The sequence below is a fragment of the Artemia sp. Qi Xiang Cuo genome, chromosome 8 (genome assembly GCF_049724085.1).
Source record: "Artemia sp. Qi Xiang Cuo chromosome 8, ASM4972408v1, whole genome shotgun sequence".
NCBI lineage: Eukaryota > Metazoa > Arthropoda > Branchiopoda > Anostraca > Artemiidae > Artemia > Artemia sp. Qi Xiang Cuo.
The window spans coordinates 40,278,346-40,305,947 of NC_142801.1; the positions used below are offsets into that span (position 1 = coordinate 40,278,346).

At 35.6% G+C, this 27,602-nt stretch overlaps 3 protein-coding genes across 7 annotated transcripts in view; 2 read left to right on the forward strand and 1 right to left on the reverse strand.

The window, feature by feature from the left end:
* Positions 1 to 27,602, forward strand: part of LOC148949396 (RNA-binding protein 45-like) — a 161,472-nt gene that overhangs the window by 132,684 nt on the left and 1,186 nt on the right. The window lies entirely within an intron of this gene.
* LOC148949397 (RNA-binding protein 45-like) overlaps positions 1 to 27,602 on the forward strand; it is a 223,149-nt gene that overhangs the window by 82,964 nt on the left and 112,583 nt on the right. The gene's annotated exons all lie outside the window — the stretch shown is intronic.
* Positions 763 to 22,972, reverse strand: LOC148949401 (trafficking protein particle complex subunit 13-like). 5 transcript variants are annotated; one of them, XM_089092956.1, is made up of 2 exons: positions 22,954 to 22,972; positions 763 to 2,176 (listed from the first exon to the last, which is right to left on the reverse strand). In XM_089092956.1, the coding sequence occupies exon 2, from the start codon at positions 2,133 to 2,135 to the stop codon at positions 1,059 to 1,061; it is 1,077 nt and encodes a 358-aa protein (XP_088949082.1). In that variant the 5' UTR covers positions 2,136 to 2,176; positions 22,954 to 22,972; the 3' UTR covers positions 763 to 1,058. The 5 variants fall into 5 exon arrangements, with proteins under 5 accessions (XP_088949082.1, XP_088949078.1, XP_088949081.1 ...); XM_089092952.1 differs by lacking the exon at positions 22,954 to 22,972 and adding an exon at positions 21,875 to 21,947; XM_089092955.1 differs by lacking the exon at positions 22,954 to 22,972 and adding an exon at positions 21,572 to 21,591.

Below are 27,602 nucleotides of genomic sequence, written 5' to 3' on the forward strand. Positions count from 1 at the left end.
ATACATTTGGAAATTGTGGAAGTGGCAATGCAATTCGACCAAGCAAGCAGCAACCTCTAAGTAAATCCCCTTTGTTGGCTACGTTTCTGCATAAAAATGAAGGACACCACAGTGAATACATACGATGTTGAAGGGTCCCAATGACTTATCAGTTAAAGAAGAGCACAGTTACTATCAAAGTTGAACTAAAGGTTGATAGGGAAAATTCGCACTTTTTTTTTTTTAAAGACCGGCTTGATTTTCTAGCAGCAAAGATTTCCTACTATCTTATTGGGGTCATCATTTTAACCAGTTTACTTTATGTTGTAAATACTGAAAACAGCCTTCAACCCATTAAACGAAAATAATAGAAGAAGAGGACAACCACCCCCCCCCCCAAAAAAAAAGAATAGCAAAACAACAACAACAGATACTCGATTACACAATCAATAGGAAGCTATCACAACAGAAAGAAAGCAGAAAACAGTAAAAATAAGAACACTTAAAATGCTTTATATAAAGAGAATTGAGAATAAAAAACATTCTTTGAACCTTCAATCTTTGAATTTTGATTTTAACGCTATCTTTTGTTATTCTATTCTCTTTTTCATCTTTTAGTTCTGTTTTCAATTTTGGAATGTAAGGGATAAACTTAATTAGTATCGGATGTTACTTGTTGATTGATTTTCAGTTCTCTATGTTTCTCCTTATGATTGGTCTTCCAAGATCCACAGAAAACAGCTACAAAGCATTTGCACGAAAATCTAAAAATCAAAACAAAAGTCTAGTTTGATACCAAAAGGCATCTAAAATTTATTATATTATTCGTTTCAGAGTAGCAACTCCGTACAAAGAACAAAAATAGAAGAAATAATTTAAAAGAACAATGTATTTTTCATCAACAGATAAAAAACAAAATATACTCGAGAACGCATTTTGATGTTCAATGCTTCAAATAAAATACTATTCCAACATTAAATAAAGGGCAAAATTACAGTATTTAGCAAACACATAATGATAATAAGTAAACTGCTACACAAATATTACTGATTTTTCAGTACATTCACAATTATTATAAACTAAACAATAACCATGACTTGACCAATATCATCATAATCGTGATTCCTTTTTAAAAATGTGTCGGTCAGCCTTATCCCTGATATTGTTTGAAGGCCAGGATGATTTGCCAAAACTCCCACAATGAATTCATGGTGTTTTCCGGGCTCTAATGGTTCAAAACTACTCTCTGAAATCCCAAGCCAAAGCAAAGCAAGACTGGAATCTTCAAGAGAAAGTACCAGGCTTATTGGTCTTTCACAAGTATTTGTTACTCTGAGCCGGATCTTGAAGAAGGAATGAAGCTTAACAGGATTTGGTAATTCTTCGATAGTTAGTCTTAAATCTCCAAAACCAGGAGCCATACGTTGTAGCTGACTAGTTTGTAGTCTACCTTTATCACCGTATTCAGTAAGCCACTCTACATCAAGCTTCCCAACAGTAGACACTCCTCGGGTAGCCTTCCCTTCATTGATTGGCCGTAGGCAAAATAGATATTGTCGTATCCCTTGAGGTTGAACAACATCTATAGGATCAAATATGGATGCTTCTCCTATGGAATTGAGTCCTCTAACTGAGAATAATGGAGAAGGATCAAAATTTACTTTCAGAAATTTAATAGAGCCCGCTGTAACATTTTGAACTTGTGCCTCTAGATACACTTCCTCAGATTCAGCACTGTAAAATTTTGTCTTTACATCTAGTGGCTTCTGTACGTAGTATTTGATGTACTTAGAAAAATCAGCTTTTTCACCGTTTGGTGGCAAGCAACTAACTTCAGAAATTAAAATTTGAGGGCCCATTTCAGTGATTTCATGGTTGATGGTGTTGACAAATTGATCACGTGGCTTAAGTTCATCAATTTTTAAAACTCCTGTATCATTTGTTGTCAGTCTAAGTCTTTGGGTATTTGTCTGAACTTCAACTCTTAGGGCTACGTCTTTAAGAAAAAGTTCACTTTTGTTGTCCACTGTCACAATACCTACAAGAGTCTCACCAAGATAGACATTTCCAAAGTCAGTACCTTTTACCAATTCGCTATTCCTCTGTCTTCTGACTTGAATATCAATAATGATCGGATAAGCCATAGTTTCTGCCATCTTTACAGTTACATTCCATACGGTTTAATTGGCATTAAAGTCTAAAAATGAAATAAATCGCTGTTCATACAAAAATATAAATAAATGGATATAATATTACGCTATTAGCAAAATCACATACAAAGCACATGGCTTGTGATGTGAAGATAATAAAAAAACAATTTTTTTTAAATATAGTACTGATTCTGGAAGACATTTTAATTACGGATTTTTTTTTTTACATTTGTTTAGTCAGAAATAAAAATCGAGAATCAAAATATCAGTTTTTGATCATCTCTGTATAATAATGTACCATGCCTGGAAACTCCCGCTCCGTCAAAATTGTGAGACGCCTTTCACCAAAGAGCTGAAGCTATTCTCTCCAAGCGAGTCTATGTTCGCCTCAATACAACACAGGCTCCGTTATGATTGTAACAAATTTTGTGCGTAGTTTTTAGCTAGTCTAACTTGTTTTGTCTCACGACAGGGGGGTCGAGTAAAAAACTTTCAAGGAAAGTTTTATTGGGGTGGGAACTTCCGATTCCACGTCGGTAGGGGAAGAGAGAATACTTTTCTCCGATCATCAAAAAAGAGCATCCACTAGGGGAGAGTTTACAATATGCGTGGTGGCAGCACTTTTGTCTCCTTTTGAGCTGAAATTTCAAAAGAAGGAAGCCTTATATTGGAGACTAAATTAGTGACTCAAGTTTTTTTTCAAATGAATGTAAAAAGCGACATTAAAACTTAAAACAAACAGAAATTATTGTCTATACAATGGGCTGCCCACCTCCTCGATACCTCTCTCTCTCTCTCTCCGCTAGTCTTATAGGGCTTTAGTAAAAGGATTTATGAGCGAAACAAATGCAGTTAACGGTTAATTGCAAAATTTTGACTCGATTGCCCTTTAAAATCTAAACTGGTTTTTATTATTTGAAGCAAACAATGTACGCAACAATAAGCTCTTTTAGTTTGACGCTTTTTATTCTTAAGCTTGAGCATCCGTTCTTAAGGCCTTATGGGCAAAGAGTCACACCGTGGTATAAAGAGTGGAAGGTTGCGGAGCCGGGCAGCCCCTCAAGTACAGAATTGTTTCTGTTTATTTAAGGTTTAATGCCACATTTTACTTTCATTCGAAAAAACTGTTTTTTTAATTCAATTTGTTTTGTTTTTTAGTAGCATACCCAGGATGACCCTAAATATGACGAGGGCAATCACACCACAAATCCTTTAGTTAAAGTTTAACTTTTACATAGCAACGCTTTGAGAAAAAGAGCTCATGTTACATGTTTTTCGAAATAAAGTATGATTTTCAAAGTATATCCATCATTCGAGAGGAGCTTTTCACCCCTTACCACCTATACTACACCTTACTCCTGAATTTTTCCATATATATATGCAAAAAGTTCAGAAGTTCAGAAGTCAAATCCGTAATCATCTGAATGTTCATTCAATTCCCCTGAAGTACATCTACAAGTAGTTTGAAAATGCTTCTAAAAAACTTTTTAAGACAAACCCTTCCACATACAGAAATCCACTGGGCATCACCTAACAGATAGTGTGCAACTTTGTGATACTCAATGGCCATTATGTGGTCTACAAGAATCATACCTTTTATAAGGACTGCATGTGTCTTCAGAGACGAGTATTAGGTCGCGTGCCAGTATAGTATCTGAGACACGTAGGCTATATAGACACCCCTTCATTACTTCTCAAAAATTTTGCCGAATAACATCTCAACTTTGTGCAGGCCACAATTGCTGTTTTTCGCATTTTTGTCCATAATAGCTTTTGGGTTTTAATAGATTTTGAATTTCATGGTATAATCCCTTTCAGCACACCCCTTTTTAGGGAGTATTTAACCCAGTTTTCTAGAATTAAGTAAATTCTCATTACCTAACAGCTTTTATTACTCCTTCTACTAACAACTCATCGCAGCACTAAGCCACCTGAAACCAAAACAGCAACGTGTGCTCCTCCTCCGTCCCAATTTCTACCTCTTCCATCTCAATCCTCCTCCATCCCTATTTCTACCAACCTGGGCATTAAAATCTCCAAATAAAAATCCCATATTTATACCTGGGACCCTCCTTATTTGTTCTTGTAACTGTAAGTAAAATTCATCTGAGGCACTTCTATATCTCCGTCAGTCGGTTCTACAAAGGCATATACTACTATGACTGATACTCTGCACTTTTTAGTCATAATATGAGCGATTAGCTGTCTATTATTAATACCTTCCCAACCTAAACAGGACTTACCAGTTTCCTCATTCATCATAAGCCCTACTCCAGGTCTATACACCCCATTCTATGCCACCTAATTTCATGTTTCCTACCCCTGGGATATGAGTTTCTGAAACTCCTAATAAGTCCACTTTGAAGAGTCTAAACTCGTCAGTCAAAATGTCGATACGATAGTTAAATGGCAATGCTCTTCTCAAACAGTTCGTGGTAACGAACTGTAAGTAAGGAGCGACCCGGCTCAATAGTAACCGAAACTCTAAAAACCGGAATTTTGATACATCAATAGAATCAGATTTTTATGCTGATTTCAAATATGTAAGTTTCATTAAGTTTAGTTTTACCCATCAAAAGTTACCACGCCTGAGAAAATTTGCCTTAATTTCGAAAAAAGGGAGAAACAGCCCCAAAAAGTCATAAAATTTTAATGAAAATTACACCATCGGATTCAGCGTATCAGAAAACCCCACTGCGGAAGTTTCAAGCTCCTATTTGCAAAAATGTGGAATTTTGTAAATTTTGTCAGAAGAAAGATCACGGATGAGTGTGTTTTTTTTTCAGGGGTGATCGTATCGATCTAGTAGTCCTAGAATATCGTAAGAGGGCTCATTTGAACGGAAATTAAAAGTTCTAGTGCCCATTATAAGTGACCAAAAAAATTGGAGGGCAACTTGGCCCCCTCCCACGCTCATTTTTTCCCAAAGTCACCCAATCAAAATTTTGAGATAGCCGTTTTGTTCAGCATAGTCGAAAATCTAGTAAATATGTCTCACAACTTTGAATCTAGTGAATCTGTCACACAACTTTATTTTTTAAAACAATAAAAAACTTTAGCGTAAAGAGCGCGGTATTGAGGAGGGAACAGTCCCTTTCATATACGGAATAATTTTTGTTCGTTTTAAGTTTTAATGTCGCTCCTTACTTTCAGTTAAAAAAAAAATGTTTTTTTTAATTTAATATCAACAAGAATCGAAGTCCTGCACAGACCATCTGAAGCTTATTGCCTCCGACTCATTATATACTCATGCCAACAAATATTATGCTACTATGGGGAGGCAACCCATAATAGATAAATTAGCTAGGAAGGGGTTTTTCAGCCCAAAAATGCCTACCATAACAGACCCAGCCCACAAGCAATATCCAGTAATCAGAAATGCTGTGTCGTTTACTACCCTATAACTTCCTCAAGGGGCGCCAATCTTCAAGTAGGATAAATAGTTAGCATAAATTATAAATTTTGTTGATGCATATTTCGTAATATAAATTCTGGTATTTAGAGTTCCAGTTTCTGTTAACAAGGGTCGCTAGTTAATAACCGAGTTTTGCTGCAAACTGTTGGATCCAGGGCTTTCTTAAATGTGAGAGACACACCTTCCTTCAACCCCGTTTTTAAATTCATGTTTGATATTCTTATAATAATGATTGCCCCCTCCAAATAATGATCATCCCTGAAAAACTGTATCCCTTAAAAAATCCTAAGGAGGGACTGCAATAACAAAAATTTAGTCTGCAATAAAAGAAAAAATCTAAGACCATCAATTTTACAGTTTTCAGGGAAATGTCTTTGTTCAAATGCTTCTTTTTATAGGGGATCCAGCAAACCACTCCCCCTTCTTTAAAGGTAAGCATATCAATGTAATCTTCTAGGTTGCACCTATAATAGTTCTACGTTAAAAAAGAGGCACTCACCACTGAGCTTCCTAATTATAGGCCTAGTCAGAAAAAATTCTAGGAAATTTGGAGGGATACTATTACCCCCTACCCCTTTGGCCCCTGAAACTGGGAATTTGAATATATACGTTTCCAATAATTATATATCGATAGAATATCTTCCAATTTAACACGATTGCATTTTGGCTCTCTGCAGGCCGAAATTATGGTTTTGCACTTTAACATGACAGAAAACACCACTTTCATGTGACGCGGTCTCTTTTGTTACTCAAAACGCCACTAAAACTTTTAATATCCGTTCGAATGACCCTTCTTCTAACACCAAACAACCAAGAGAAATTATTCGGCACAATCAGCCTTGTGGAAAAAGCAAACACAAAAATAAACAAACCATAGTACATGGCCAATCTTCTCAAAAATTAAACAAAACAAGTTTTTTCAACTGAAAGTAAGGAGCAACATTAAAACTTAAAACAAACAAAAATTATTCTATATATGGAGGGATTCTATCCCTTCCTCAACCCTCACTGTTCACGCTATAGTCTTCAAGTTCTTTAAAAATACTTATCATTCAAATTCAACTTAACAAAAAGTCAAACTTTACCGTAAAGAGCGAGGAATGAGGAAGGGGCAGCCCTCTCATATACGGACTAATTTTTGTTTGTTTTAATGTTACTCTTTACTTTCAGTTGAATATAACTTGATTTCTAAAATTTAATTTCCGATCTTTTTTTTTAAATCATGTCAGAAATCCGCCTGTCCCGTGTAATATTTTCTCTGGGAAACTCTCCTCGGAAACTTTCCTCCCCACGGACGATTCTGTAAAACTCCCAAGTCAGAACCAAGCAAACTTAAAATGGACATAACTCCTAATCTTAGGCAGCGCAAAAGTGCTACGTAAGTAAATTGCGAAGTGGGCTCAATGCATTTTTTTCACTAAGCCACTTCGTACGGAAGGAGTTTTCGTGGAAACCTCGGAGGGGACTCTATCGATTTGAAATTAAAACTTCAAGTGCTCTTTTTTAAGACTTAAGAGATTGGACGGTAACCAGCCACTTTTTGCTGCCCTCCCCTCAAAGACATCGGATCAAAATTTTGAGTTAGCCATTTTGTTCAGTATAATTCGAAGTTCCTATAACTATGCCTCTGGGGATAACATGACTCACACCAGCCCTTTGAGCAAGGGGTGTAAGTTATGGAATTTGCCCACTGTTTTCATATATGATTTTTTACCGAAAACGGGGACATGTTTAATCCTGAGCCTCCACAAAAGGCTGAGGGTACTAAGGTGAAGGTTTCAGAGAATGTATGGAACTAAACCAAAACTCATTATGTTCATTCAGACTGTTAAAAGTGCGTATGAGCAATATCTCAGAAACGGCTTAGGGTATTAAGTTTTAAAGAAAAGCAATTAAAATTATGAAAAGCAAATTTTCTGGGCGTGACAAGGGGATGTTCAACAGACCGAACGACAATATGTGCATGCTGCAAGTACTACCACTACTACGACTACTGTTATTACTGATGCTAAGGGTATTAAGGTGAGGCTTTCAGGGAATATTGAACTGAATCCTAGCACACTATGTACATGCAGGTAGCCAAAACAGCGTATCAGCAATATCCCAGCAATACCTTAGGGTATTAATCTAAAAGTTTCCGGGCTGATAATATTACTACACTATTGCTACTACAATTTCTACTGCACTGCTACTACTGAACTAAATCAAAATAGTGAAGCGCATCCAAGTTGTCTAAATGGTATAGAGGGGACATCTCAGGACTCGAATATGGAGTCAAGTCGAAAGTGTCAGGGAAAATTGATGGGGATGTAAAACTAAATTAAAATACAGTACATATATGTAATTGTAATGTATATGAATGTATGTGTCAGACCATAACGTAATTTGCACTTTACTGAAAACAAAATACATTTAAACCTTTTCTCTTTTATAACTTTAATAAATCCAAAACCGTTGAGACTTTCAGGAGTGAACATCAGAATACATTACACTGTCAATGCTTCATTATTACACTTTTTTGATGTTATGAGAAATAAAAACACACGGCTCGAAACAAAAAAATGTTTTCAGTAAAGAACAAATTGCGTTCTGATCAAAAAGTTTATGGTAACAAACTGTTAGCAAGGAGCGACCTGGCTCAATGGAAACCGAAGCTCTAGAAAACAATATTTTTATACGAATAGATACACCAAAAGAATCACAGTTTAATGCTGATTTCAAATATATAAGTTTCATGAAGTTTAGTCCTACCCATCAAAAGTTATGTGCCTGAGAAAATTTGTCGGATTTTCGAAAAAAGGGGGAAACACCCCCTAAAAATTATAGAAACTTAATGAAAATCACACCATCATATTCCGCGTATCAGAAAACCCTACTGTAGAGGTTTCAAGCTCCTATCTACAAAAATGTGGAATTTTGCATTTTTTGCCAGAAGAAAGATTACGGATGCGTGTTTATTTGTTTTTTTTCCCAGGGGTTATCGTATTGATCGTATAAATTTTTAATGGGTAATCACATCGACCACGGGTAATCGTATCGACCCAGTTGTCCTAGAATATCGTGGTAGGGCTCATTGGAATGGAAATTAAAAGTTCTAGTGCCCTTTTTAAGTGACAAAAAAAAATGGAGGGCAACTAGGCCCCTTCCCATGCTAATTTTTTTCCCAAAGTCACCCGATCAAAATTTTGAGATAGCCATTTTGTTCAACATGTTCAAAAATATTATGAGTATGTCTCTTAGGATGACTTAATCCCCCGAAGCTCCCGGAGGGAGGGCTGAAAGTTATGAACTTTACCCAATATTAACATATAATATTGGTTATTGGGAAGTATACAGACGTTTTCAGGGGGGATATTTCCTGGTAGTGGGAGGGTTGGGTCGAGGGTTACGTGGGAGGATCTTTCCATGAAGGAAGTTTTCATGGGGGAAGGGACATTAATATGAAGGGGACGCCGGACTTCCCGGCATTATTTAAAAAAAGATCAGAAATTAAATATAAAAAAACAAGTTTTTTCAACTGCAACAGTAGCAACATCAAAACTTTAAACGAACAGAAAATATTACATATATGATTTGGTTCACCCCCTAGTCAATACCTCGCTCTTTAAGCCAAAGATTTTTTAGTACTTTCATAAGAGCTATTTATTCTAATTAACGGCATTTGTGATTAAGCGGTCATTTTTAACGAATTGGAACAAAATTCGAACTTTCGCTTAAAGAGCAATATATTAACTAGGGGGCGAACCCCTTAAAATACGTATTAAAAATATTTAAATATAGATATTCAATAAGTAAGTTAGGTCGTTATTTACGTATATTTATTACTAATAAAAACGTTCGTAAATAAAACTAAATAGGTTTTAAGAAAGCTATTTAACCAAATAAAATTAAAATTAATATTCAAATTTTGTTTTAATTATTCATGTATTATGAGCCAAAATCAAAACCTGCATTTTTTCAAAAACGTTCAAAAATTAAATAAATAGCCTAAAACAAGTTTTTTTTAACTGAAAGTAAGGAGCGACATTAAAACTTAAAACGAACAGAAATTAATCCGTATATGAAAGAGGCTTCCCCCCCCCCCCTCAACGCCTCGCTCTTTACGCTAAAGTTTGACTTTCTCACAACTCTATTTTTTTTTAAACAATGAAAAAAATTAGCGTAAAGAGCAAGGCTTTAAGGAGGGGACAGCCTCTTTCATATACGGAATAATTTCTGTTCGTTTTAAGTTTTAATGTCGCTCCTTACTTTCAGTTAAAAAAAACTTGTTTTTTTTATTTAATCTTTAGAAGGCACAGGGGGCGTTAGATATGTTCCTCTTTGTGGCAGTTTCTGCTAGTTTTAAGTTTGACATGGTTATTTATTGTAATTTCTGTTAGTTTTGGGATTTATTTACCTATTGATAGTGATTTATGGTATTTCACACTTCAAATATTACTTGACTTTATGTCTTTGAAAAAAAAACTTCTTTTGTGGAGAAGTCTCTTGACTTTATATCTGGGAAATACCTTTCTTTGAAAAACTTCTTTTGTGGAGAAATTTTTTTTTTTTCAATTAATTCCAAATAAGCAAACATTAGTTCAAGTAAAGAGAGTTTGTAAAAAGTCACAAAACCCTGTACACAAACAAGCATTGGGCCTCGTCCACTAGGCATACATCAGAAGGTTTTCCCTTCTGAAGTACCTTCAAGGAGCATATTTCTTTTCTAGAAATTTAATATAAATAACATGGATTCAAACTCCAAGTCAGAATAAAACAAATTCAAAATGAACAGAACTCCTGACTTCAAATAAGCAAGCAATAGTTTGAGAAAAGAAAGTCTTCAAAAAGTCATCAAACCCTATTCACAAACAGGTATTGAATATCATCCACTAGACGTACATCAGAAGGTTTTCCCGTCTGAAGTAGCCTACCTTAAGTGTCGTCTTTTTAAATTCAATCTCAATAACATGGAGCCAAACTCCAAGTAAGAACCAAAAAAATTTAAGGCTTATACAACCATATATTCTGCCTTTATTTCGGAATTATGAAGAATATTAGGAAATCCCTCCTTCTCTTCTTTCTTTTTATTTGTCAACCTTTCCCTTTGGCAGCTCGATTTTACATGTAGGAGGAATTTTTGGAGGCAGATTTTTTGCGGGGGGGGGGGGGGTATATAGGCTTAGTACCACTAATTGTATATATTTAGAAAAACCATAAAAACCAGATTCTTTTGATCACCGTAAAAAAGTTCTTTTTACGGTTTTGGTAACCGTTAATTACCACCAGTCTCTTCTTACTTACAGTTCGTCATGTTTGAAAGCTGAAATTATAGCTTTTTGGAAATTCTAAATAAATTGGTAATCATAGAATTACACTCAATAGCATTGCGGCCACTTTCTGGGCAAAATTATTGTTCTACATAACAAAATGACAAAACACCACTTGGTTGTGTTGCAATCTCTTATATCGCTTAATAATGGCACCAGAACTTGTCACTTACATTCGAAAGAAGCTTCTCAAGATATTATACGACCACTGGTTCGAAACGATCAACCCTGAGAAACAGAAAAAAAAACACAAATATAAATAAAAACCAAATAAACACGCACCCGCGACCACCCTTCTTCGAAAAAAAAATCTCGTGTTTTTCTACATATCGAGTTAGAATCTTTGTAATAGGGTTCTCTGACATTCTGAACTTGATGGTGACATTTTCGTAAGGAACACTTCCCATTCGGAGTGTTTTCCGCTTTTTCTAAAATTAAGCAAATTTTTCTCTGGCTCTTAACTTTAGATGAGTAATTTTAAACATGATAAACTCCACAAGTTTGAAATCATAGGCAGCTACACAGCAGTAGTAGCGCTGCCGAAGTAATGAGCGATGTGGCTTCCATGTACCTTTTTTTATGACCAGGTCACTTTGTATGAGAGGCTGGTCGTAGAAACTTCGGAGGGGGCTCATTCGATTGGAAATTAAAAGTTTTAGTGCCCTTTTTAAGAGTCAAAACTAATTGGAGCGGCGACAAGCCCCCCTCTTGTGACCTTTTTGCTACCCGCTCTCCTTACCTCCCCTCCTCTTTCAAAATACATAAGATAAAAATTTCGAGACAGCAATTTTATTCAAAATAGCTGAGAGGAATAACAAAGATGCCCCAGGGTTGACTTGGCTACCAGAGCCCCGGGCAAGGACTATAAATTATGCAAGCTGCCCATTGTTTACATGTATGCTTTATAATGGAAAAGGAGGCAAGTTTGATCCTGAGTGTCCGAAACTTTGGCTTGAAATTTTCTCTGGGGCGAAGAAATCCCACTTTTTATGAGTCTCTGGGACGAAAAAATCCCACGCGTTGTTGGCACTATACGAGGGAGGGGAGGGGGTGTCAGGGAGCCGGGAATGGGCCAGAATATTTTTCTTCCTAATCAGTCATATTTTGAGCTAGCTCTTACGAATCATTCATTCACTATGCCAAGACTCTCAGAGTTTCCCAACAGTATACTAAATGATACACATACCCGAGCAAATCAAAAGAAACTATATACACCCGATTTTTCAAATTACTTGCAAATCTTGGAAATGGTTTGAAGGATAGAGTCGAAACTTTGAGCACGCATCTGAAAAAAGGGGGAGGGAGGACCACTGGTTCGATGAATCAACCCCAAGAAAAAGACAAAAGAAACAAAAACAATTAAACTCGCACTCATGACCATCCTTCTAAAAAAAATCAGATTTTTTACATAGGAAGTTGAATTCTGAAAAACCTTCATCTGATATTTTGAATTTGCTGGATAAATTTTCATAAGTAACAATCACTATTTTGAGGGATTCCCACTCCACTTTATCTAAAATAAAACAAATTTTTGCAGGCTCTTAACGTTTGCCGAGAAAATTTAAACGAATTCTACCTATGTGGAATAGCCAGAAAAAGCCTTTCCTTTTTTTAGAATTCTCGTTACTATTAGCACGGTTCGCTCTTTACTTACAGTTCGTTTCCACAAACAGTCAGACAATTTTATAACACTTTACTGAAAGGATTTATGAGTGTAGCGAAATATAGTGAATTGGACAAGTCTTATCCGATTGCATTTAGCAAGATTTGAATTGAAACTTTTATTGATTAAACCAAATGTGCATCAATAATTTCTTCCTCTGATAAATAATTTTTATCTCATTCCAGTTGCCCTCTTGTTTGAGAATTCATTCTGAAATCCTTGCAGTCAAAAACTCAAACTGTAGTGTAAAGAGCAAGGGGACCTCGTCATAAACGGAATAACTCATGTTCGTTTTAAGTGTTAATGTCGTCCATCACTTTCATTTCCTTTTGCTGAACAATGCTTCAAAAAAAAAGTCCCATTTAGCATGTTTTCTTTTCGAAATGATAGTAATTTTTCAAAGTTAAGAACCATATCCGTAAAAGAGCGAATGTTTTCCACCTCAGCCTCCATACTACATCATTCGTCCTATATCTATCCATATATATGTTCTTCCTAATGAAGAAAGGTTATGGGTTAAATCCGGTTATGTCTCCATAAAAGAATCCACACCTTAATAGATGGTGCGTAACTTTTCAACACTCTGTTTTATTGGATAAACCGTCTATAATAAACGTATATTTTCTTTTGAATTAGATTTATGCTTAGGGATGTGTTACACAGCATCCCATTGGGCCTCTATTGTTCTCATAGATTTTGTGGATTTATTACATAATTTTCATTAAGATTACGCCCCTTTTGGGGCTTGTTTAGCCCCTTTTTCTAAAATTCAACAAATTTCATATGCTAATGGCTTTTTATAAGCAAACGTAGAATTGACAAATTGTATACATTTAGAGCCAGCATAAATAGCAGATTTTGTTGAAGTAAATAATGTAATCCAAACTTCACTTTTTAGAGTTTCGGTTTCTATTGACAACCCCATTTTAATTACAGTATTTTACTAGAAACAACTTGATCCAGGGCTCTCTCCAGTGTGAGGGATGCTGACACTTTCCCTCGCCCCCCCCCCCCAACCGTTTTTTAATTCAAGTTTCATATGGTATAATTATGTTGCGACCATCCCCGAATCACGTCCGTGTCTTAAAACACCTCACGGAATATCTAGAAAACGAAAATAATTTCAGGTTCATCATTTTACAGTATTAAAGAGGATTTCTTTGAATAAACCTCTGAATTTGAATCTTCTTTGAATTTTTACAAGATCCTTCAAACCCCTCTCCTTTCTTTGCAGGTAAGTATGCGAGGGTAATGCCGTATATTACACCTACAATAGTGCTGTAAAAGAAGGGATATGTTACCGCATACCACCCATATTATAGGTTCAGTCAAAGAATATTCCTCAGAATGAGGGGAGACTAGGTAGTAATCACACCCCCCTCTCCTTCTATATTTAAATGTGTGGGCAATGGAAGTTGGAAGACGAATTGGTTCAAACAATATGCCTTTTTAAAGCTTGAGGCACTCCCCCTACTCTCACGGAAAGATCCACTAGCATTCTTCTGCAATAGATGATCCGCAACTATACACTGTTGTAACTAAATTCCATGAACACTCAAATGAACAATCTGGAATAAATGAAGCTTAGAAATAACTGCCAATATTATCTGTTCAGTCTATGTAGACTGCATTTAGCTTTAGGAACAAATGCGCCAATACATGGCATTTTAGCCTCTGAGACTGAAAGGCTGAGAAAATTGCTTTTCAATAATTTTCAAACGATTGCCTATCTCATTAATTTTCATAAGATTGCATTGTGGCCCTCTGAGGGCCAAAATTGTTGTTTTAAACCACAAATTAGTAGAAAGCACCACTCTGCTGTGGTGCAACTGTTTTTGTGACTTAAAATATATTCATTTCATAATTTAAACAAACAAAAATTACTATCAATGAATAAATAAAACCCAAAAAGAACAGAAACCAAAACGAATAATCACATAAGACATAAAGATTAAACATACTGCTATAGACGCATAAATAAATCCTAAGAAGAATAGAAATTAAAATGAATGAGTAAGCCAACTTACAACCAACAGAAATTACCATAAACAGGAGTAGGGCTGCAGTCACTTTTTATTTGATGAAGTATCAACAGTAAAACAATAAAAAAAAAATCTCAATAGGCTAATCTAGGCTTACAAACAAGAGTGGTGCTGCCCTTCCAATTCAAAATCTCTAACAGCTTAAGTGTTATTTACGTCTTATTGTAAACAATATGTATTTTGAACAGTAGGGTTATCATTTGTCAAAACATTAACAAAAAAGGAAGAAAAGTCAACCAACATAGCAATAAAAGCTACTAGAAAGAAATAACGAAATTAGGCTGATTGTTTCACATATAATAATATTAGTTCCTGGAAGTCTCAACAATTTTGAATTTTTCAATGATTTGCTTAGGTGAAGATGTTGAAAATGCATTCGGTTTTCATACAAAACTGACACTCTGATATTTAGAAGAGGCTGTAGCCCTTTTCCTGTTTGTGGTATTTTCTGTTCATTTTAAGTTTGACTTGCTTATTCTATTTCATTTCTATTCATTTTAGGATACATTCATTCATCAGTATAAACATCTATACCACCTAAAAAAAAATACAAGCAGGTTTGTTTCCTTTTGTCTTGATTGAAATTCTTCTGGTCCTAAAATTTTGACTGAGGTATCAACCTGGCCTGAAATTTCAAAGTAGATCAGCATAGGGAAATTCGAATTTTTGCACTAAGAATTTATATAATCACACTTTTCTTTCAAAATCTAAAATTTTCTTTGAAGTCCCCTTGGTACAGTCTACCTATAAGTTACAAGCCTATCAGAGACAAAAAGAAATCAGGCCCATTTTTTGGCATCAAAAACTATTGCAGCCAACAATACTTTTAAAAAAATGTCTGCATATGGATTCAATGGGTCAACAAACCTATGAATGTATTCTTCAAGCTAAAAACTGTGACAAAATCTAAAACCCTATTTTTTTTATTTTTTTTTAGTCCTGAATCTTTTAGTCTGGAATGATGAAAACATTCAAAGTCAAGTAAGTCAAGTAAACAACAGTATTACACGTCCTAGCTAATCAGAAAATGTTTTGGGCCAATTCTCAGGCGAAAGTATTTTTGCTTTGCACAAGGGTTCCCTAGACCCAAAAGCTTATATAAATATTTAGGAGACATGACAAAATGTTTCATCACTCTTATCCCTTCATCAAAGCAAAAGTTTGATATGGATTCTTTTAATATACTGTACATTGCTATTTCAACATGAATAGATCTTAGTCTAAGAGGGACTTGTAGCATTGTTTTTTTTTTTTAGCAATTTAGATACTTAATCTTTAGACCCTTCCCCTCAGCCCAGGTTAAAATTCGAGGTCCACTTGCCCTAACACTCCCTGAGAATTTCAACCCAATTCATAGAGCTGTTCCCAAAATCCTCTACCCCCTCACCCATGTCAAAACTTAAGGTCCACTTGACAACCTAATATCTCCTTTATGTTTCAACTCAAACTCCCAAGCTGTTGTTAAAATGTTAGAGGTATAATATTACGTATACCCAGGTAAACTTATTATCTTCTGATCAATATAGATACTTCACCATAAATAGGTTCTAATTCCACAGGTGGTGAAACGGCCAGGACTTTTGATATATTTGAGACAAAACATAATGAGTCCTACTCTGCCCCCTCCATCAAGTTAAAATTCAAAAGGGATGTGCCCCCTCCAAAAAAAACAACTCCCTGGAAGTTTAAACATCATGTTATAAGTTGTTCCCATGATATTAGATATACATACTATATTGATAACTTTAAACACATAGTGTCTTTTGATTTACCTTCCTATTTAACCATGAATAGATACTAAGTCCCAGAGCAGCTGATAGTACAAATACAATTGGGTTGCCCAGTGAAAATACATATTTTGCCCTTCCCCCACACAAAACATAAAATTCCCTTGACCCTTCTCCCTTCCTTCTTCTACATGACCTGAAAGTTTCAATGCCATCCCCTGAACCATTGCAGACACTGTCAGGCACTGGAATTCCAGTGTAGTGAGTTCAATCAGGATGTTCAGTTCCCTCTGAAAATCTCTGTTTGGGGTGCAAGGTATACAGTTGAGCAGTTAATCCCTGGACAATACAGTGTTTCAATTGCCAAGGTTTTGGCCACACAGCTTCAAATTGTTGCAGAGGCAAAGGGCTCCACAAAACAGGTGGTGACCTACTGTCACTTGTGAAAAATGACCCAGCTTTTAGAATATATGAGGCCAGTCCTCAAGGGGAAATGGAGGTTGGTATGATTGACATAAAACAATGTGGCAGCAATAAATAGATTAGCACTGCAAATTGTTATGACCCAAAGACAAACAAATTCTCCCTGAAACAATTCAAACTAATTGAGAATACATGTGGCCCTGTGAAAATAATTAGTAGTGACTTGAATCTACACTGCAGAATATGGGACACCATATCACCAGAAGATTCAATTGCAACCCATTTGACCAATTACATCCTAGAACCCAAAAAAAAGTTGTCCCTTGTCACCCCCAAAGACCTAAATACATGTCTGAACCCACAGACAGTCAAGTACGGTACTCAACCATTGACCTTACTTTCACATCAACCAATATTGTAAATAGTGCAGAAATCCATAAACCCTGTGACTTTGATTCTGACCATGATATTATATCCCTGACACTAGAGATTAACCCAGTAAGGTCAGGGTACCAGCCAGTGAAATTCCGGAAATTCCAAGACAAACTTTGGAATTCTTGGAATCACAACTTATACCCAAAGGGTACAGAAATTAAGACAAGTGATGAGTCAGTTGAATCATTATCTAATAAAATTACTCCAGCAAACACAGTTTCCTCACAGAAAATAGTTGGTTACAAACAACCTCATCCCAAAAGACAAAATTCTACTCCTGGACAGAACAGCAAATACCAGAAGCCTATCTAGAGAAGGAAAAGGCAAAAAATAGTTTCTCTAGATACCCCTCAATTGAGAATAAAATAGTTTTTAAGCAACGCCCAGCAGAATTCAAAAATACACTAAAGACTGAGACATAGGAGGGATGGAGAAGGCTCATTGAAGACAAGTTTGGCCACAACCCTCCTGTCCAAGATCTATGGAGACACTTCCTGGTCTTTTTGGGTAAGAAAAGAAGAACACCATTACGCTATACACCCCATCAACTCAGTCTCAAAAATGGCACTGTTCCCTTTTCCCATTTCATCTTTCAGGAAGTTAAGGACACCAATTCAAAGCTTCAGCCTGGTACAACTGCCCTGATGGAATTCACAATTTGATGTTCAACAATTTGCCAGATATATTTGTAGAGCTACTGACAGAGTTATTCAACAGATCAGTCATAGAATCTTAAATACCATCTGAGTGGAATAAGGCAACAGTGATCCCACTTCTCAAGGCAGGAAACAATCCCAGGCTGGTTGATTCATACCACCCCATATCATTTGAATTATAATTCATAATATGAATATAATTCAAAAATACGAATTATATCATCAAATGGCACACTTGACACCAAAATTTCAGCATCCTGAGAGCAGTCTACCACAAACCACAAATTAGTTGCCTTACAAAAGGCCATATCTACAACACCACAGTCTCAAGAATCACGCAGTACTCTTCTGAGACATGGCCAATAACCTAGACACAGCTAACAAAGGTTGAAGCCATCCAAACTACACACCTGCATCAAGTTGAAGGCTTCAAATGGTATGACAAGATCTGCAATACTGAGATCCTGAGGACCTTCAAGTTAGCAAACCTCTCCACCCAAGTAGAAGCTTGTTCTCTAAGATAGTACAGCAACTTACTCTGCCAACTACCCCTGCAAGGATCATATTGGACTTCAATCCCTCAATTGTCTGAAAACGTCCTTGAGGGAGGCTGCACACAAGATGGGCTGATGTTATAAATCAAAGCCTCTTCAGCCGCAACACTGACCCAAATGAGGCCCCATCCTTAGCCTTGGACAGGGCTGCTTGAAGAAGATATTTTGCAAAGAAGATAAAACTCAAGAACCACATTATCACTTACTTTTGCTGGTATTTGCACCACTTACCCGAGTTTCTCACAAGAGGAACTAGCTGCAGTACTTGACACTAGTGCATCTTGTGAACAAAGACTGTCAGTTGAGCCCCAACCATTTGTGCACAGAACTACTGAAGCTCAAACCCTGTAGCTCTTCATATCCTGGAGAAGTCCCAGTGCGTCTCCTTTGTGAATTTAGGTCCGTCCTTGCTACCCCTCTCGCTAGTATAATCAACCTTTGTATAAAACTCAGCACATTTTCCAATCCCTGGAATAAATCCTAAATCAAAGTGATCCCTAAGAAATTCCCGCCCAGATCAAGCGATGACTTGAGGCCCATATCGCAGACTCTGAATTGCCAAGGTAACAGACACCTTCTTTGCAAGACGGCTTATTAGTGATATAGAACCAAATATAGACCCTTTCTAGTACGGATGCCTCAGTGGCTCCAACACGTCAGTGTACTTAGTGCATCTGTATGACAACATTCTATCATGGCTCAAGAAAGGGAAAAGCTTTGTAGACTTGGCCCTTGCTGATTACAGAAAAGCCTTCAAACTCATCAAACACATTATTACTCTCAATAACCTAAGTGAAATGGGCACGAAAAGTGACTTGCTGCGTCTAGTTGCTAATTTTCTTTCCCAGCAGGAGCAGTGCGTATTTGCTCTTAGCAAAGACAATTCAAATTCTGCTTTTCTCCCAATCACTGGCGGTGCCCCTCAGGGCACTAAACTAGCCAGAATCATTTTCCTTGCTGTGATTAACTTCATCGTGCATACTTTCAAGGACAGATATAAATTCGTTGATGATCGGTCATTCTTACTCAAACACCTACTAGAAGGCCAATCCTAGTCTACCAATCCTTTTTGATCCTAGTCTACCAATGTCTACCAATTTCAACCCTCTTAAATCGGACTTTGAGGAGCCGCCTACGTTGTTTAAAACAGTTGGCAGTGAGAAAATTCTGGGGGTAATTTTCTCTGTTGACTGCAAGTTCAACAACCACGTAAGTGACCTTGTGCAAAAAGGGTATGCAGCACCACAGTCACTGATTACCATGAAGCGGTTTGGGTTCAGTGTGAATTCCATGAAGCTTGCCTTCAAGACCTATATTCTACCCATCATTGAATATACATGCCCAGTGTGGGGCCCTAGTGTACAGTTAAGTGCTGGGATGTGTCAAGATATCAAAGCTATCCAAATACAGGCTTGTAAGATTTTGCTGGGTCAGGCCTTCACTACTTATGACAATGCATTTAAGGTTCTTGGCCTCAAGTTGCTTTTTAACTGCCATCAGAGACTTATTTGCCAGTTTGGCCATTTCCTGCTTCGTAGCAGCAAACACAGGACAATCATGCCCCTGCTAGCCCCATTACATTGCATACCCGGAGACAATACAGGCTCAACCCAGTGACATACTGTACGACTTGCTACCAGCATTCCTTTGTCCCCTTTTTTACAGACATGGTCAACAAATCCTAAGAAAAGTAATATGGTTTCATTCATTTTTTGTTGTTGTATTTGTTATTTAACTTTGTTGTATTTGTAAAAACCCTTGGTATTAGTGTTTTTAGCGCTAAAAAGAGTAAGTTTAATAAAATATGTCTAAGTCTACAAAGGAATCATTAGCCCCCACAGCCCTGATGTCCAGTTTAAACCAACAGAGATGCCCTCTTTCCAGAGATTCCTTTGCCTTTCTGGCATGGAAGAATTCATGGAGAATGGCAGACTGACTGTTAATCTGGATGATGATTATTCTAGGGCCCCCAAAGGTATGGGGGAATTGTTTTATTTCTAAGATTAGCATTGCAAAAAAGGAGGGCATCCCCCAAGCACTGATGAAAATTATCTTCCTGGGAAAGTTTATTTGACCAATAGCAGCTTGATTTGCCATGGGACAAAATTATAGCTTGGTGTCACAGAATGTCACTTTCCCACAGCACAATTTATTTGGGCACAATTAAAAGGCTCTAGAACTGTTAGTTTCTATTCAAGTCTTCTACTCATCTTCTATGACCATTTGTTTAATTTGAAAACCCCTAGGAAAAAAACAAGAAAAAACCTATAAGCATCCATCTGCAAAATTTCTACAGGAAAAAAATAAATAAATTCTATATTTTTTTACTCAACAGTAGGGTTTTTTAATATGCTGAATTTTTAATATAATGGCATGATTTTTGGTAAATTTATAGGTGGCACTATAATTTAGCTAGGATGAAAGTGAAAACATCATTTGATGCTTTTTTTTATGCTCTTTCATAATTCAATAATCACTTCTGTTCCAAATTGGATTTTGAGTCCTTAAAGGGACCCCAAAGGTATTTCATTTTTGAAACCACACAAAGAAGTTATCAACACTAGGCAAGTTAAGTTATTGAAAAGTGGTTAAAAACATATCACTAGTTTATAAATAAGTTGTTCAAGAGTAATATATTCCAAAAATACTTATTTATAAGAATTCAAACCTCATTTATTAGGGCAACTCAAATATAAACTGTTTTCCTACCATTTCAAGTTTTTCAAATGCCATAGACCAAAACAGCCCTGAATTTTGTGATTTGAAACTATGCTGTCCACAATTCAGGGTATATATTTCCATATTAGGGGGGGGCGGGGGTGAAGTTCATGGTAAATTTGCAGTGGACCATATAATTTAGTAAGGATGAAAGTGAAAACACCATTTGATGCTTTTTTATAATTCATATAAAATACCTTTGGGGCCCCTTTAAGGGCTCAAGATGCAATTAGAACCAGAATCAATTAATCAGTCGTGAAAGAGCATAAAAAAAACTTTAAATGATGCTTTTACTTTTTTCTTAGCTTAATTATAGTGCCACCTAGAAATTTACAGCATTTTCATTATTAGCATTACTTTTTTAGTTTTCCCTTTTTTTTCAAATCATGTGTAGGTCATTATCATAAACTATTTGATGCTACATCATATATTTTGCATGCATTTTGGAATAAAAGTAGAATATCCCAGAACCTGATTTCTTCTTTATTTATTTTTTTTACCTGTCCCAGTTTCCCTTTAGCTCTTCAATTATACATATGGAGTTTTTGTGCTCTTTCATAATTCAATAGTCACTTCTGTTCCAAATTGCATCTTGAGCCTCTAAAGGGGCCCCAAAGGTATTTCATTTTTGAAACCACACAAAGAAGTTATAAACACTAGGCTAGTTAAGTTATTGAAAAGTGGTTAAAAAATATCACTAGTTTATAAATAACTTGTTCAAGAGTAATATATTCCAAAAATACTTATTTATAAGAATTCCAATCTTATTTATTAGGCAACTCAAATATAAACTGCTTTCCTACCATTTCAAGTTTTTCAAATGCCATAGACCAAAATAGCCCTGAATTTTGTGATTTGAAACTATGCCATCAACAATTCAGGGTATATATTTCCACATTAGGGGGGGGGGGGGGTAAAGTTCATGGTAAATTTACAGTGGACCATATAATTTAGCAAGGATGAAAGTGAAAACATCCTTTGATGCTTTTCTATGCTCTTTTTTAATTCATATAAAATACCTTTGGGGGCCCTTTAAGGGCTCAAGATGCAACTTGCAACAGAAGCAATTATTGAATTATGAAAGAACATAAAAAAAGGCATCAAGTGGTATTTTCACTTTCATCCTAGCTAAATTATAGTGCCACCTAGAAATTTACCTGATTTGGATTATTAGCATTACTTTTTTAGTTTTCCCTTTTTTCAAATCAGGTGCGGTTCATTATCATAAACTATTTGATGCTACATCATATATTCTGCCTGCATTTTGGAATATAAGTAGAATATCACAGAACCTGATTTCTTCTTTATTCTTTTTTTTTTTTTACTTGTCCAAATTCACCTTTAGCTCTTCAATTTTGCATATTTTTGGCAGTAAATTTTTGGTAAATTCATATTATTAACTTATGAATAAAGTGAACATAGTACTTGATGCCTTTTTTTATGCTATATACAAATATAATAATCATTTCTGTCAGAAGTGAATTTTACCTCTCATTTGCATCAGAAATAAACTTTACCCCCACCCCCTAATGTACAAATATATACCCTGAATTGGTATATTACAGGTGGGGTAAAATTCATTTCCAACATAAATGATTGTTATAGGCCTATTTGGTAAGAGCATAAGAAAAGGCATTGAGTGGTATGTTTACTTTATTCATAAGTCAATAATATGAACTGCCAAAAATCTAAAGACACCCAGTAGTCAGACACTTTAATCACTTTGAAAACTTTTTGACATTTAAACTACTCTAATTACTGTATTATATCACATAGAAACTTAATTTTTTTACAGTTAAAATCCCTTTCCTTTTGTGAACAAGTAGGTTATTAATTCAAATAGTTTCGCTTGTACAGCGCCTCCTATTTTTAAATTACTAACAAGTGACAATTCCGCCTAAAGTCGGACATACAAATGGCTCATGGTACATAGTTATGACGCAATATTGCCTATTTCCAACCAGCAGTCTCCCTATTCACGACCACCAGTAACGAATCTGGTTTTCCCAGTCTTGTTTTCTATACGCTGTAATCTCGTCCAAGCTAATTTCAAAATAGCTGCAGTTTGTAAATCACCATTTCGCAAATGAAAAATTAATTTTTAAAGGTTTATTACAAATTTGTATAACAAATTTGATTTTAGAGAAGATAATAATTCAGATTGGAATTATTGAGAAAAGTGATTATCCTTGTTATTCAATGTGGGCATGTGCCGATCAAAGATTTTTTTTTGGGGGGGGCGGGGGAGTGGGGGGGGGGCGAAATAGGTGGATCCAATAAAAAAAAATTAAGGGGTGCAAAATAGGTTGATCTGATAAATTTGCATCAGGAGTAAGTTTAATTCATGCAAACATGAGTTAATTAACTAAATTATGCTCTTCAATGCTCTTTTTCATGCTCTTTAAGAATATAGCAATCATTTTTGTTGGAAATGAATTTTAGGCCCCATCCCTATATATACCAATTCAGGGTATGTATTTGCACATTAGGGAGGTGGGGGTAATTTTATTTCTGTGTAAATGAGAGGTTAGTTTCAACTTCCCCCCCACCCCCCTAATTTGTAAATACATACCCTGAATTGGTATATATAGGGGTGGGGGTTAAAATTCATTTCCAACAAAAATGGGTAAATATATACCAAATCATATTATTGAGTTAGTAATAAAGTGAATAAACCATTTGACGCCTTTTTTTATGCTGATTACAAATATAATAATCATTTCTATCGGAAATGAATTTCAGCCCCCCCCTATATATGCCAATTCAGGGTATACATTTCTACATAAGGGGGGGGGGTAAATTTTGTTTCTGATGTAAATCGGAGGTAAGTTTAAACGTAAGTTTAAGATAATTATTGAGAAAAGTGATTTTCCTTGTTAGTCAAAGAGTAAAGGTGCGGATCAAGGATTTTTTTTTTTTGTGGGGAGGGAGGGAAGAGGTGGATCAAAAAAAAAATTTAAGGGGGTGCAAAATAGGTTTATCCGATAAAATTGCGTCAGGAGTAAGTTTAATTAACGCAAACTTGAGTAAATTAAGTAAATTAAACTACTTTAGGCTAAACTAGGGGGGCGTGCGCCCATTCGCCCCCTCCCCGCTGGATCTGTCACTGAATGAGGGGAAATGGTATTCCCCTGTACAATGTTTTCAACTATGCAAGATTCCAATGGTACACTTTTCATATTGATCTGATACTATTTTTGATGTGTTTTAGGCTGTTTTTAGAAATCACCATAAACTTCTTTTTGGAATAAAATTTTACTTTTTAAACGAACCAAAATAATAGTTACCATTCCTGAATCAATGTTCAATGGCAACTTTTTCTTAATAGTAATTTTTTTTCAAAATGTTATCCTTTGAAACGAGACGGGATTTCTTAAATGCTTTTGACAGCTGTTTTTGTTTGAGAAGTCGCATATTGATTCCTTTTTTTCTTTATTTTTTCTGTTTAGTAAAATTGATGTGAGACTTGTAATGTATTGAAGTGATATGTTTGGCCAATATTGATGGGGCATGTGCACTCAATTTTGATTGAATTCCGATAACAAAAATGAGTTTAAGCTAAATTAAGACATCAGGACGAAAGGTTACGGATTATTCTTTTCTATAAGGGGCTATATTTCATTCACGTATATACAAGATTGAAAGCGAAGGAATAATAAAAGGCGCCTTTTCTTAGTAGATAGCTCAATATTTGTCTTGAAGAATGCCAAAGCAAAAAAAAAAAAGAAGCAAAACAAGCATATTTTGGGTGATAATAATTCAGATTGGAATTATTGAGAAAAGTGAATATCCTTGTTATTGAATGTGGGCATGTGCGGATCAAGGATTTTTTGGGGGGAGTGGGGGGGGGGGCAAAATAGGTGGATTCAATAAAAAAAAATTATTGGGCGCAAAATAGGTTGATCTGATAAATTTGCATCAGGAGTAAGTTTAATTAACGCAATCTTGAGTTTATTAAGTAAATTATGCTCTTTTATGCTCTTTTTTATGCTCTTTAAAAATATAGTAATCATTTTTGTTGGAAATGAATTTTAGCCCCATCCCTATATATATACCAATTCAGGTTATATTTTTGCACCGTAGGGGGGTGGGGTAAATTTTATTTCAGATGTAAATTAGAGGTACGTTTCAACTCCCCCCCACCCCTCTACGGTTCACATATAAACCCTCACTTGTTACATACAGGGGTGGGGGCTAAAAATCAATTCCAACAAAAAAGGGTAAATATATACAGAAACATATTATTTAGTTAGGAATAAACTGAATACACCATTTAATGCCTTTTTTTATACAGATTACAAATATAATAATCATTTCTATCGGAAATGAATTTCAGCCCCCCTCCCCTATATATGCCAATTCAGGGTATATATTTCTACATAAGGGGGGGCAAATTTTGTTTCTGATGTAAATCGGAGGTAAGTTTAAACGTAAGTTTAAGATATATATTCAGATTGGAATTATTGAGAAAAGTGATTTTCCTTGTTATTCAATGAGGACAGGTGCGGATCAAGGATTTTGTTTTTTTTGGGGGGGGGGGCAAAATAGGTGGATCCAATAAAAAAATTTAACGGTCGCAAAATATGTTGATCCAATAAACTTGCGTCAGGAGTAAGTTTAATTAACGCAAACTTGAGTTAATTAAGTAAATTACACTACTTTAGGCTAAACTAGGGGGGCGTGCTCCCCTTTGCCCCCTCCTCGCTGGATCTGCCACTGAATGAGGGTAACTGGTATTCCCCTGTACAATGTTTTCAACTATGCAAGATTCCAACAGTACACTTTTCATATTGATCTGACACTATTTTTGATGTGTTTTAGGCTTCTTTTAGAAATCACCATAAACTTCTTCTTGGAATAAACTTTTACTTTTAAAACAAACCAAAATAATAGTTACCAGTCCTGAATCAATGTCCCATGGCAACTTTTTCTCAATAGTAATTTTTTTCAAAATGTTTTTAACTTTTGGTTACTTTGGGTTGTTGTTTGTTTTTTACTAGGTTACACATACCTCTGCAACCATGACAGTGGTGTATCCAGAGGGGGAGGGGGTTCATCCCCTAGTCAGTACCTCACTCTTTAAACCAAAGATTTTTTAGTACTTTCATAAGACCTATTTATTCTAAATAACGGCCTTTGTGATTAAGGGGTCATTTTTAAAGAACTGGAACAAAATTCGAACTTTAGCTTAAAGAGGGAGGTATTGACTAGTAGGCGAGCCCCCTAATGTACATAATAAAAATATATGAATGTAGAAGTTTGTTGAGTAAGTTAATTCGTAAGCTGCGTATCTTTATTACTAATAAAAACGTTCGTAAATAAAATTAAATAAGTTTCGAGAAAGCCATTTAACCAAATAAAAGTAAAATTAATATGCAAATTTCGTTTTAATTATTCTTGTACGGTGACCCAAAATCAAAACCTGCATCAATGCAAAAACGTTTAAAAATTAAATAAAAAAACAAGTTTTTTTTAACTGAAAGTAAGGAACAACGTTAAAACTTAAACAGAAATAATTCCGTATATGAAAGGGGCTGTCCCCTCCTCAACGCCTCGTTATTTACGCTAAAGTTTGACTTTCTCATAACTATTATTTTTGTTAATCAATAAAAAGTTCGTTAATCCCCGTCATCGTCAGCAGCTACACCCAAAATATGATTGTTTTCCTTTGGCATTCTTCAAAACAATATTGAGTTATCTACCGAGAAAATGTGCCTTTTATTATTTCTTCGCTTTAAATCTTGCATATACGTGACTGAAATATAGCCCCTTATAGAAAAGAATACTCCGTAATCCTTTGTCCTGATGTCTTAATTTAGCTTAGATTCATTTTTATTATCGGAATTCAATCAAAATTAAGTGCACATGCCCCATCAATATTGGCCAAACATGTCACTTCAATACATGACAAGTCTCACATCAATTTTTCTAAACGGCATAAATAAAGAAAAAAAGGAATCAATATCCGATTTCTCAAACGGAAACATCTGTCAAAAGCAATTAAGAAATCCCTTCTCGTTTCAAAGGATTTGCATAACTAACTTTCCGAAGTTTCTACAGCATCAAATGGCCATCTTTGAAAGTATTATTAAAGATTTTGAGGATTCTATGGAGAGGGGCATAGTCTTGTCAACTTGTAGAAACATTGGTACTGGTGCATTATGTGGGCACTGAAGAAGTCCAGTTTGGTTCATGCTAATGAAATAAAATAAAATAGGATGAATATGCAATAGTATTTACACAAATTTTGGTTATATATTTCGGCTCAACAGACTTTTTGTTGTCATTTTAATGACAAAAAATACCCTTTGAATAGCGGTGACTTGGATTTTGATGACTAAGGAATGAGAAATTTCCTGCGGGAGCATATTTGTACGCGGGGGCTGGGTATTTGTGGGGATACGATCATAAAGGATGGACTGTGTGTTTTTTCTGGGGGAGGTGGGTTAAACAAAAAAAACTAAAAAAAACATAATTGGGTACTTACACATTATGCGGGCACCGCATAATTTACAAGTCTGACCATTATTT

What these genes read in the sequence shown, in the direction of transcription:
- LOC148949401 (XM_089092956.1), bottom strand. Translation starts at nt 2,135, where the DNA reads ATGGCAGAAACTATGGCTTATCCGATCATTATTGATATTCAAGTCAGA.